The sequence below is a fragment of the Propithecus coquereli genome, unplaced genomic scaffold (assembly GCF_000956105.1).
Source record: "Propithecus coquereli isolate 6110/MARCELLA unplaced genomic scaffold, Pcoq_1.0 Scaffold17, whole genome shotgun sequence".
Lineage (NCBI taxonomy): Eukaryota > Metazoa > Chordata > Mammalia > Primates > Indriidae > Propithecus > Propithecus coquereli.
This window is the reverse complement of record NW_012141635.1, coordinates 6,167,889-6,178,619: the sequence shown is the minus strand read 5'-3', so window position 1 is coordinate 6,178,619 and position 10,731 is coordinate 6,167,889. Positions and strand designations below refer to the sequence as shown.

General features: G+C 38.3%; 1 protein-coding gene across 1 annotated transcript in view; it reads right to left on the bottom strand.

Annotated features, from left to right (window-relative positions):
* Positions 1-825: 825 nt before the first annotated feature.
* TAF4B (TAF4b RNA polymerase II, TATA box binding protein (TBP)-associated factor, 105kDa) overlaps positions 826-10,731 on the bottom strand; it is a 141,793-nt gene continuing 131,887 nt past the window's right edge. Inside the window, exon 15 of the mRNA XM_012641754.1 lies at positions 826-1,413. Coding sequence (XP_012497208.1) covers positions 1,249-1,413 — 165 coding nt within the window. The 3' untranslated portion in view covers positions 826-1,248. The remainder of the gene's footprint in view (positions 1,414-10,731) is intronic.

Here is a 10,731-nt window from a genome sequence, read left to right as displayed (position 1 = left end):
AATATATAACACGCTTCTCATATTTATAGCCAAGATACCCAACAGTGAGGTACTGACATTACCTTTTAAGGACAGAATCCCAAATGGAGTCCTATTGTTAAAATTTTTTAATCATCAATTAGGATTTTTAAATGCATCAAGATGCTTAAAACTTAGGGTAACTAAAAGATATTATGAGAGAAGGAACTACAAAAACCATCCTTCTTGGGATTTAAAACAAAAATAAAAAATAACTTCTGCCTTTTGAAATAGTATAATTTGACCAGTCCTAGCTACTTGGGAAGACTGCTTGAGACCAGTTCAAGACTAGCCTGGGCAATATAGTGAGATCCTGTCTGGCACATTTTCCTTTTGGGTTGGGCTGTGGTTTCCCCCCCGCCCCATCAACAAAACATGTACCAGTTTTTCTGGAGTTCCAATCCCACCGCTGCTCTCCTTGGGCACATGCGGCACATTTCCTGTTTTATGACTCCATTTTCATCTTTCCTCATCAGTTTGAATGCAACATCCCATCATTCCTTCCAATCCTTTCCACCTTTTCCATTTTCTCAATGAGGTACATTACCAGCTTCAATTTTAGGGTTTGGCTGACAAAGATGTCCCATCACTTGGTATCGAAAGCAGCACATGGTGATATGAACCAGAGAATTAGCAACCCCAGGCACAATCTATCCCCATTTGTCTCATCTTGACAATACCAGGACTCGGTTGACCAGTCATCACAAGCCCTACTTTGTGGCCAGTCACCTTCAACTACAGAAGGTGACTGTCATAGTTAGCTAAGCGACTTCTGATTCCAGCCCAGACAACCTAACATACTTTGAGACTGGTTCAGTATAGGATGAAATGTATTTTTTTTTACATTTTCTTGCAGTAACTCTTCCTTTCTCCTGCATCTCAAAGCAGGCTGTATTAGGGAAAGACAACTCACCTGTTACAATTTGGCAAATGAAGCAGGTAGTAACAAACAGGGCTTAACTTGCTCTAATTAAACGCACAGGTAGACAAATGCCTACTTCTGTGTAAAGTGCATTTCATAACTGATTTTCAGAAAACAAAGATGAATTCTAATCTGTAAGAACGTCATGGGATGGATAGGTAAGACTTCATAAAAGTTTATAACTGTAAACAATGATCTTCCATATTGGTGATTATTTTCCACAAATTGAAATTTCAGGACAGTGCAACAATGCTCGTTATGTCTTCTTTGGCAGTAAACAGCAAGGATCTGGATGGAGAGTGGAGCAGTCACTTCAGAAGGGCAAGGTATAGAGCTCGAGAATACTTCATCTCCCTTTCCTGTTCCATACAGAATATCAAGTCCCTGAGGCAGACTCTCGTGATTCTTGGACGGAGTAACTGTTTGGTGGTGGTCAGGCTAGATGTCCCAGAAGCAAGGTTGTCTTTTAACCCCTAAAAAGAATAAAAGGAGAAGCAGTTTAAAATAAAGAATCTTTCATGAAGAGAAATTCGAGCATGTATGAGCCCCCTGTCCTCTGGTCCGGGTACTGGGGAGAACGTAAAGATGAAGACTCAGCCCTGTCCTCCAGCCGCCCCGTCTCAGATGGCCCCCATCCCCTCACGACCTCGGCCATTCTTTCCCTACTACCCAGACCATGGCAATAGCCTCTGAACTGACTTCTCCACTTCCAGGCTCTACTGTGCTCCATTCTTTCCTTGCAGGCCAGACTTTCCTCTTTAAAGGTCTTATACAAAACTTTTGGGAGTGATAGATGTGTTTATTATTTTGATTGTGCTGATGATTTCAAAGGTGTATGCATACATAAAAATCTAACAAACTGTACACTTCAAATGTGTGCAGTCTTTTGTATGTCAACAGTAAAAGCCTTGCATGGTTAAGATCCAACCATACCATGGTTCCAAAATCTTCCATGGTTACCCACTGTTCAGAGAAGCTACTTGAAAACTTGTTAAATGTTAGGTATGTTAAGCACTTTTGACACATATCTCTTTTCTTTTATACAGCATTGCAGCAAGTTATACGAGTGCCATCCCCATTTATCAAAGGAGGAAACTGAGCATAGATAGGTTAAGCAATCTGTTTAAGGTCACAAAGCAAAATTGAGCTGGGACTCAATTTCTAATATCATCTAGAGTGCGTGCCCTTAATTACTGTGCTATATTATCCACCGTATCAGGTGGGTATCTATATAAACTCATCACCCTGGCTTCCCTCCAGGCTTATTTCCCATTGTCCTTTACATGGCATTTTAACTCCAGGCACACCGTTCCTCTGCCAAGAGGCAGAGACCAGCGAAGGGGCCACTCTAGGCCCATCTACTCATCTTTTAAAACCCATCAAAAATGGGTCTACCTGTCCCCTCCCCACAAAGAATTCTCACTGTGGCAATTACCTTACATTATAGTATAGTAATCTGTATATGCTCCCACCACCACACACCCACTAGACCATATGCCTTCTGAGGACAGGAACAATCGTTTCTGTCTCCTCTTGGGCTTAGCAGAATACACAGAACAACACAGATCATCAACAATATTTTCTGATTTGAATGTACTGGTTTAAAACAGAACAACCAATGTGACTTATGTCATTTAAAAATGAATGAAACCTGGGAGGCCGAGGCGGGCAGACTGTTTGAGCTCAGGAGTTCGAAACCAGCCTGAGCAAGAGCGAGACCCCGTCTCTACTAAAAAATAGAAAGAATTAATTGGACAACTAGAAATATATAGAAAAAATTAGCCGGGCATGGTGGCGCATGCCTGTAATCCCAGCTACTCGGGAGGCTGAGGCAGGAGGATCACTTGAGCCCAGGAGTTTGAGGTTGCTGTGAGCTAGGATGACGCCACGGCACTCACTCTAGCCAGGGCAACAGTGTGAGACTCTGTCTCAAAAAAAAAAAAAAATGAATGAAACCCAGTACTTCTGTATTAAGACAGTTTTCTAAATATCAATATGTAAATACATAGCTCTCTAAATATCGATATGCAAATTTATTACAATTTTTTTAATTGGAAGAAAACACAGAATTCTCAAAAGATGGTTTATAAAAAATGAAATTCTTTATTCTTTAATTCTTTTTACCATCTTTTGTTTCAAAAAATACCTTGATAAGACTGGCAACTCTCCTTTACCCACCCAACAGACATATATAAGAAAAGACAGAAAGCAAATCTTCTGGTTCTGTTACTGTCCTTTTATAACCATCAAATCTTAAGTATTCCCTCCACTTTTTTGGTTGTTTTGAAGGAGGTGAGGAGAATCCTTTAAAGTCTCCAAAACACCATGGTCAAAAACAGTCCACTGAATTCCATGCATGTTCACAGTATGACCTGGGGAGCACTTTATCTAACGGTCAAATAAAATTTTCTTAAAAGATACTACACAGTTTTTGAAAAATATGGTATCACAATCATATTTTTACATTCATTAGGTTAAACTTGTTCATAAGTATCCATGTTACAAATTGTAGAAAGTCCATGTCTTAAGAGAGAAAAAAGAAAGATTGGTCTCTGCTGCACAACTGTTTGGTTACTTATCCTGGAGCCCATCTACAGCATAGAGCCAGTCTCTCACTAGTTCTGCAGGGTTCTTGGTAATGAATGCAATTTGTACAAGTAAAAATGTCAGCCTCTGGAGCTTCGGCTAAGCATGGCAGTGAAGCACTAGAATGTCACTCTTCTCTGCTAGCATTGCTACTCGGAGGTGATTTAACTCAGATGCAATCTTGACTACTGTAAATTATTACCATCCAAATATCTTCATAAGATTTTTGCAGACTGGGCCCAACAATTCAGCTTTGGAAAATTGAATAAAAAGTACATATTAGGAAGAAAGTAAAATGTATAACTGGCAGTGAGTGGCAATTTTGTTATTTACAGGAGTTATCTGTTTAAAACTACAGCACATTTAACTAAAAGTACTTTCTTTAGCCATAAATTAGACATATTATGCTAAAGCTGAATCTATATATGTTTACAAATGTTTCTTACCAAGAGTTTGCCTAAAATAAGTAGTTTAGTGTTTTATATGAACTTTTAAACTGAATGGCTAGATGAATACTATGTTTTGGCAATTCCACATCTATTTAAATACCCAGAATGTTTAGCACTATTATTCACAATCGCCCTAAACTAGAAATAATCCCAATGCCAATTAAAGGTAGAATAGTGGATTATTCATATCGTGAAATTCTACACAGCAATAACAACTGTGTAACATAACATGGAAGAATATTACAAAAATGCTGAATGAAAAAGAAATACATACTGTATGATTCCATTTCTACCACATCCCAAAACAGGCAAAGCTAGAAAAGTCAGGACAGTGAGTTCCCCTGGGGGCGATAAGAAGTAGTCAGAAGAGAATTGAAGTTTTCTAGAGTTTTGGTGATGTCCCTTTCTTGATTTAAGTACTGTCTATATGAGTGTGTTCATGCTGGGAAAAAAATTCAGTGAGCTTATAATGTGTGAACTTTTCATACTGATGTTACACTTCAATAAAAAAAATTAGACTGCCATGAAAAACCTTGTCTTGGTAGGAAATTAAAATGGAAGCAAGAGGTGGGGGTAAAAAGAAGGCAAAATTGCTAAACAGAAAAAAAAAAATAAAGAGACCTAATCATCTGGGTAAGGAACAAAGGGGTCACAGTTCATGTTTGTCATGTGACAAGCCTGAAGGATCTAGAGGAAAGAGCGTATTACAGCTGCCAGCACAGGGTTGAAAAGGAGGTCATTCCAACAGGATGCAGCAGAAGGCCTGAGGCAATGTTATAAATGAAACAAACCCCAAGGGACATTCAGTAACCCAACAGAAATGTCTTTCATAATTCACAGCTTTATAAAGGTGATAGCATTCTCTTCCCCCAAATAGTTACTCATTTAGAAAGTCAATCTTTCTTGAACCTGTATACAAAAAATACAGCATTTTTATTCCTGTGCTTATGATTTGGGAAAGTCTACAATTCTGACTTGTCAGTTTTATAACGACCTGGCCAGATAATCAGCTACCTCTCAATTATCCACAGCAAAAAGATGGATAGTGCACTGATAACGTATAGCCATAAAAACCAAACCTGCCTTTCACCGTCAGGTTTAATTTTCCTCCATTCCACCAAGTCCTTTCCCCAAAGTTGACTAGGGCTGACTTCTGGTCACACTACACTGTCGATGTCAAACAACACCAAAGTAGCTAAGGGTCCAGAGTTTGTAAGAAGAAAGAAAAGGCTCTTGTGACAATGTTCTGTTTATTTCTGAAATAGGGTGTTTTCTACTTGACTTTCTATGTAAAAATATTCCTCCATCTAGATTCTTCACCTGGATGAAAAGAGGGTAAAATGAAAGATGAAAGAAACATTTCACGGACCAAGTGTACAACAGATGTCCTGGGAAGCCTAATCAAACCTACATGGTAACAAAAAACTGCCAGGTCAATTAAGTTAGCCTTCATTAATTTGTTAAAATTATGTTACTAAACAGAGTTTCTTGTTTTTATAATGAAACTTTTGAGGAACTCTTTTGCTATAATAAGAACAAAATGAGTAAAAAATGAGTATCATCAGTTACCAATTTCAGAGAAATAACAGAGCTTTGAGAATGACAAAACTAAAAATCCAAGTAATCCAAATTTGTATCCCCTCAACTTAATAGAGCAGGTGTTGTGAAGGAAAACCTTTAAAAGCTTTTTTACTTCTTTCTCCACATTCTGAATTGGGTTACTGGGCACCTACCGTGGGCAAGGAACTATGCTAGGCAGCCAAGACACACGGGAGAACTGCACAGTGGAAAACAATGGCTATCCCCTCTACAAGCAGTCTCAGACAAACTACTTAACTTCTCTGGGCCTCGGTTCCCTAATCTGTAAACTAGGGATAGCAATAGCAATTATCTCATAAGGTTGCTTTGAAGATTAAATGAAAACAGTGCCTGGCATATAGTATACCCTCTATGAATGCTGGCTCTATTATCACAATGAATTCACTAGACAATTGGGAGGTTTATAAACAGGCAACAGTGCAATCCCAGCTCAGGACCTTTTCTCCCATCGCCTAGTTAAAACTAGTTAAACTTTCCCGCCCATATCCTATTCTCTGAAGTCCTTACTAAATCATTGGTTAGCCAAATGAAGAGAAATAATTAATGCTGCCACACTTACCTTGTCCCTTTCAGTGAAATTTTTGAATTTTATTGGAGCCTCGAATGCCTGAAGCTAAAAAGTAGACTAATGGGCATTTCAGACATGGTGGCAGGTGGATGGAAGATATATCCAGGGACAAGAAGTTTTTCCTTACACCCCTCAAATCAAATAGTGGAAGGGCTTGCTGCTTTACAGAACCAACTAAGCTTATCAATACTATCTTTAGAAACTAAAAGTCAATCTCTTTCATTCTATTCCCTGAATCATAAGACTAAGAAAATACAAATGTGTCTCTGACTCTTAGTTAACAAAGCACAGAAAGAGACATTTTTAATAGGGAGAGGAAATGGGAGGCAGATTTGCTACATTTCTCAGACTCTCTACCTGACTTACGCTAAGTCCCCAAACTCATGCCACCATGTCAGCTCTTAAGGGATGACTCAAGTCTTTCAAGCATTAAGGAGGAAACAAGGATTAGACATGGGGAATAGGGGCTGGAATGAAGATCTGGCTCCAGAACAAAAACTGAACATCTTCTAAGTTTCAGATGCAAGGATAAATAAAACTTCCTTGGATGCCTGACTCAGTGTAACAAGAACACTGAAAATCTATATTCAAAAGAGCTGAGCTTCTAGGCCTTAAGGGGAACACAGGACAGAAAAATACTGAGCTTCGAGATTGACTGCCCTCTGCTGGTCACCAAGCAGAACTTATGAAGCAACAGATCTCTCACCTTGATTGCCTTCGTTTTACTCCTTTCGAGTTATTTCAGAATATAGACAGACCACGTTAACTTCTGCCCTATGTTTCAACAGTATTTTACAGAAATAAACACACTGATATGACATGGAATCACCAGCTTTGAGCTCTAATTCTAGTTTTGCAATTATGAGAACTTTATAGATCACACATTCGTTGCCATATGCTAATGAACACCCCCCAGCTTTATCTCCAACAGAATACTCTCTCAAATTCCAGACCTGGTTGTTCAATTTCCTAATGAAGTATCCAACTGAATACATCATAAGTATCCCAAATTCAACATGTTTCAAACCATTATTCCTTCCCTTCCTCCTTTTCTCTTTCTTATTTCAAAGAATGGTAGTATCATTCATCTCCAATGCTCAAGCCAGAAAACTGGATGTCATCCTCAACCCTTTCTTCACCTATGGTCCATCTGCCACTTCTTATCAATTCTACCTCCTTAAGAGTTTCCAAATCATCTACTTCCTTCTACATTTCCACTTCCATTGTATCCTGCCTAGATTATTTCAACAACCTTGTAAGAAACCTTCCTACATCCACTGTTAATATTACTTACACAGCAGTGAGAATGATCTTTCTAAAATAATAAATAACCTGACAATACTATTCTCCTCCTTAAAATGGTCTAATGGCTAAAATTCTCCTGCAGAACCAAGTGTAAATATCCAAGCATGACGTATACGGTCATCCATGACTACACCAAGGCTTCTCTCCCAAGTATCATCTGTCATTCCCTTCTTCTTGTCTCAAACCATTGATTGTGGAACAGAATATTTTTTTTCTTCTTTGATCCACAGAGTTTATTGCATATGGCATTCTCTCATCCTGGAATTCCATTCTCCAATCCATGTGTCCTGTCTTCCTGTCACATCACCTATGTTCTTTGGGATTCAACTCAGGTACCATGTTTCCACGATGCGTATCTCATGTCTAGACTAGGCACAACTCCTATATACTTTAATAGTACTCTATATTTTCCTCCACCATCACACACGTCTTCAGTACAATGCAATTATCTCTTTAACTTATCACTCACTAGAAGGGAAAGACTTTGTACCTGTGAATATTTTACAGCGTTTGGCACTTAGATGGTATCCAATCAATGTTTGTAGGAGAACCATGTGTCTAGCACAGGGGTGGGGAACCTGCAGCCTTAAGGCCACGTGTGGACCTCTAGGTCCTTAAGTGCAGCCTTTAGACCAAATCCAAATTTTACAGGACAAATCCCTTTATTTTCATTAATACATTGTTGTTCATCTTTTATATTATTTTTAAAATGAACATACTTAAAATACCAAAGAATGAAATAAGTTTCAACAAAATAATATTCCCAGATTGACCAGCACAATTAGAACATTAGTAAGCCATAACGGCTAAATTGATGGCTGCTATACTCATGATTTAGTTCCAACGTCCCCCGCCTGACTGGCACCACTACCGCACAAGGCTGGCTAGAGAGAGTTTATGGGGGTTGAGTATGCCAGTCTGTTATCAGCTTTTGATAACGGTGCATTGTGTTTCTGTCTGAAGTGGAATTTGTGAATAGTTGCACAGCTCGACGGTATTTTTAATTCTGTCTGCTTAACAGCCCATTATGCCAAAGAAGACCAAGAGAATGCTGAAGAAAACAGATTTTTTAATGAGGATTGGGAATTGCAGTATTATTTTATTTCCGCTCAACATAAGATGATTTGCTTGCTTTGTGATACTACAACATCAACATTAAAGAAATTCAATGTTCATCAGCATTATAACACTCATAAGGACCACAGATATTTTAAATTAGAGGAAGAGGAATGAAAGGTTGTACTGTAAAAATTAAAAGATGCAAAGCAAAAGCAAAGACAATTCTTTCAAGCAGCAGTAAGACCTGGAAATAATGCTACTGAGGTAACTTATAAAGTAGCTTATATTCTTGGGAAAAAAGGAAAACCATTCAGTGATATAGAAATTACGAAAGAAGGCATGTCAAAGTTGTAGGATGCTTAGACCTCAATGTTTCAAAGTACAAACAACTGCCTCTTTCAAGGAGAACCATAGCTGATTGGCAGCACGAACTAGCCGCCTTCAACTTAACAGAACAACTTCATGCAATACTTCAAAAGCAAAATATATATTATTCGATTGCTTTGGATGAATCAACTGTTACTACTGACTCGGTGCTGGTTTTATACTTCATTTCGGCCATAACAGATTTTCTTTGCTATGAAGAGTTACTTGCTTTGGGCACTCTTGTGAACAGAACACAGGGAATAGATATCTTCAACAACTTCCGAGATAAATGTCGTGAAGTTGGAGTGAATTTGGTAAATTTAGTGAGTGTACGTACCCACGGTGCACCTTCCATGGCAAGAAAACATGAGGATTTATTGCATAGATAAAAAAAAGTATTAACAGATCCAGATGCTCTCACTTCTTTTCACTGTATCTTGTATCAGCAAAATCTGTGCTAAAGCTACTTTTTAAGTGACACTTTGCAACGAGTTATAAGTATTGTTAACTATATCCATGAAACCGCAACATGGCATGGTCAGTTTCGTGACATGCTAAAGTGGAAGGATGAGGCATTCACTGTGGATTTGCCGTATCATTCTAAAATTTCCCTGGCTACAGCAGGGACAGGTGTTAGCCAAAATTTTAACTCTGCGAGAACAGATAGTTAAATTTTATGAAGAACAAAATCAGCAATGTGAATTATTGAAAGAAGATTTCTATAGGAATGCAGCATTTCTGTGTGATATGTTAAATAAAAACCCTCTGAATATTCTTTGCAATGTAAAACTAAGTCTATATATGATATGTGGCAAAAACTCTAAGCATTTTGAAAAAAGCTGTATTTTCAAAATACTTCTTCTTCAAAAGGAAATTTCAGATGAACATTTTCCCCAATTAGCAAAGGTCATTGATGAGCAGGATGATACATGCAAATCATGTGAAGAATACGTAGCTGTTAGAGACTTTATTATTTTTTTTAATTGAGAGTGAGTCTTGCTCTGTTGCACAGGCTAGAGTGCAGTAGCGTCATCATAACTCACTGCAACCTCAGACTCCTAGGTCAAGTGATCCTCCTGCCTCAGGCTCCCAAGTAGCTGGGACTACAGGCGCATACCACCATGCCCAGCTGATTTTTTCTATGTTTTGTAGAGATGGGGTCTCATTCTTGCTCAGGCTGGTCTCCAACTTCTGAGCTCAAGTGAGCCTTCCGCCTTGGCCTCCCAGAGTGCTAGGATTACAAGCATGAGTCACCGCGCCCAGCCTATATTATAGACCTTTTAATTGGAGAATACAATGAAAGGTTCACTAACTTTGAGAATCATGACATCACACTCAAATTAGCATTTCAGCCTCACCTAGTTGAGATCACCAAGGCACCTAAAGAACTACAGACGGAATTGATTGAGCTCTTATTAGATGACATTTTAAAGTCATTGTTTGATGCTAAGAAAGATCCAGTTGAAATACAGAAAAAATGCGGTAGGATACCCACATCTTTGGCAACATGCCCGAAAAAATACTTTGTTGCTTTTCAATCACTTATTGCTGTGAATCTACATTCTCCTGCCTAACTCAAATCAAGATGCCCTTAAGGTCATAAATAAATGAACTTAAGAGCATCTCTAGATGGGTACATCTAGAGGATCAACTGACACTGCAGACCTCTATGCTGCAATCAAATATTCAAATGCTTTCCAACAAAAGCAGACACAACGAAGTCATTAAAATGTTAGTTAACTTTAAAATTAACAAATAGTTTTCACTTTTTGAAATTATTAAGTACATAGTAGTTAGATTTTTACAAAATAATGTACCTTTTTAAGTATATCTAATTGAAGTTTCTTGAATATAGCCTT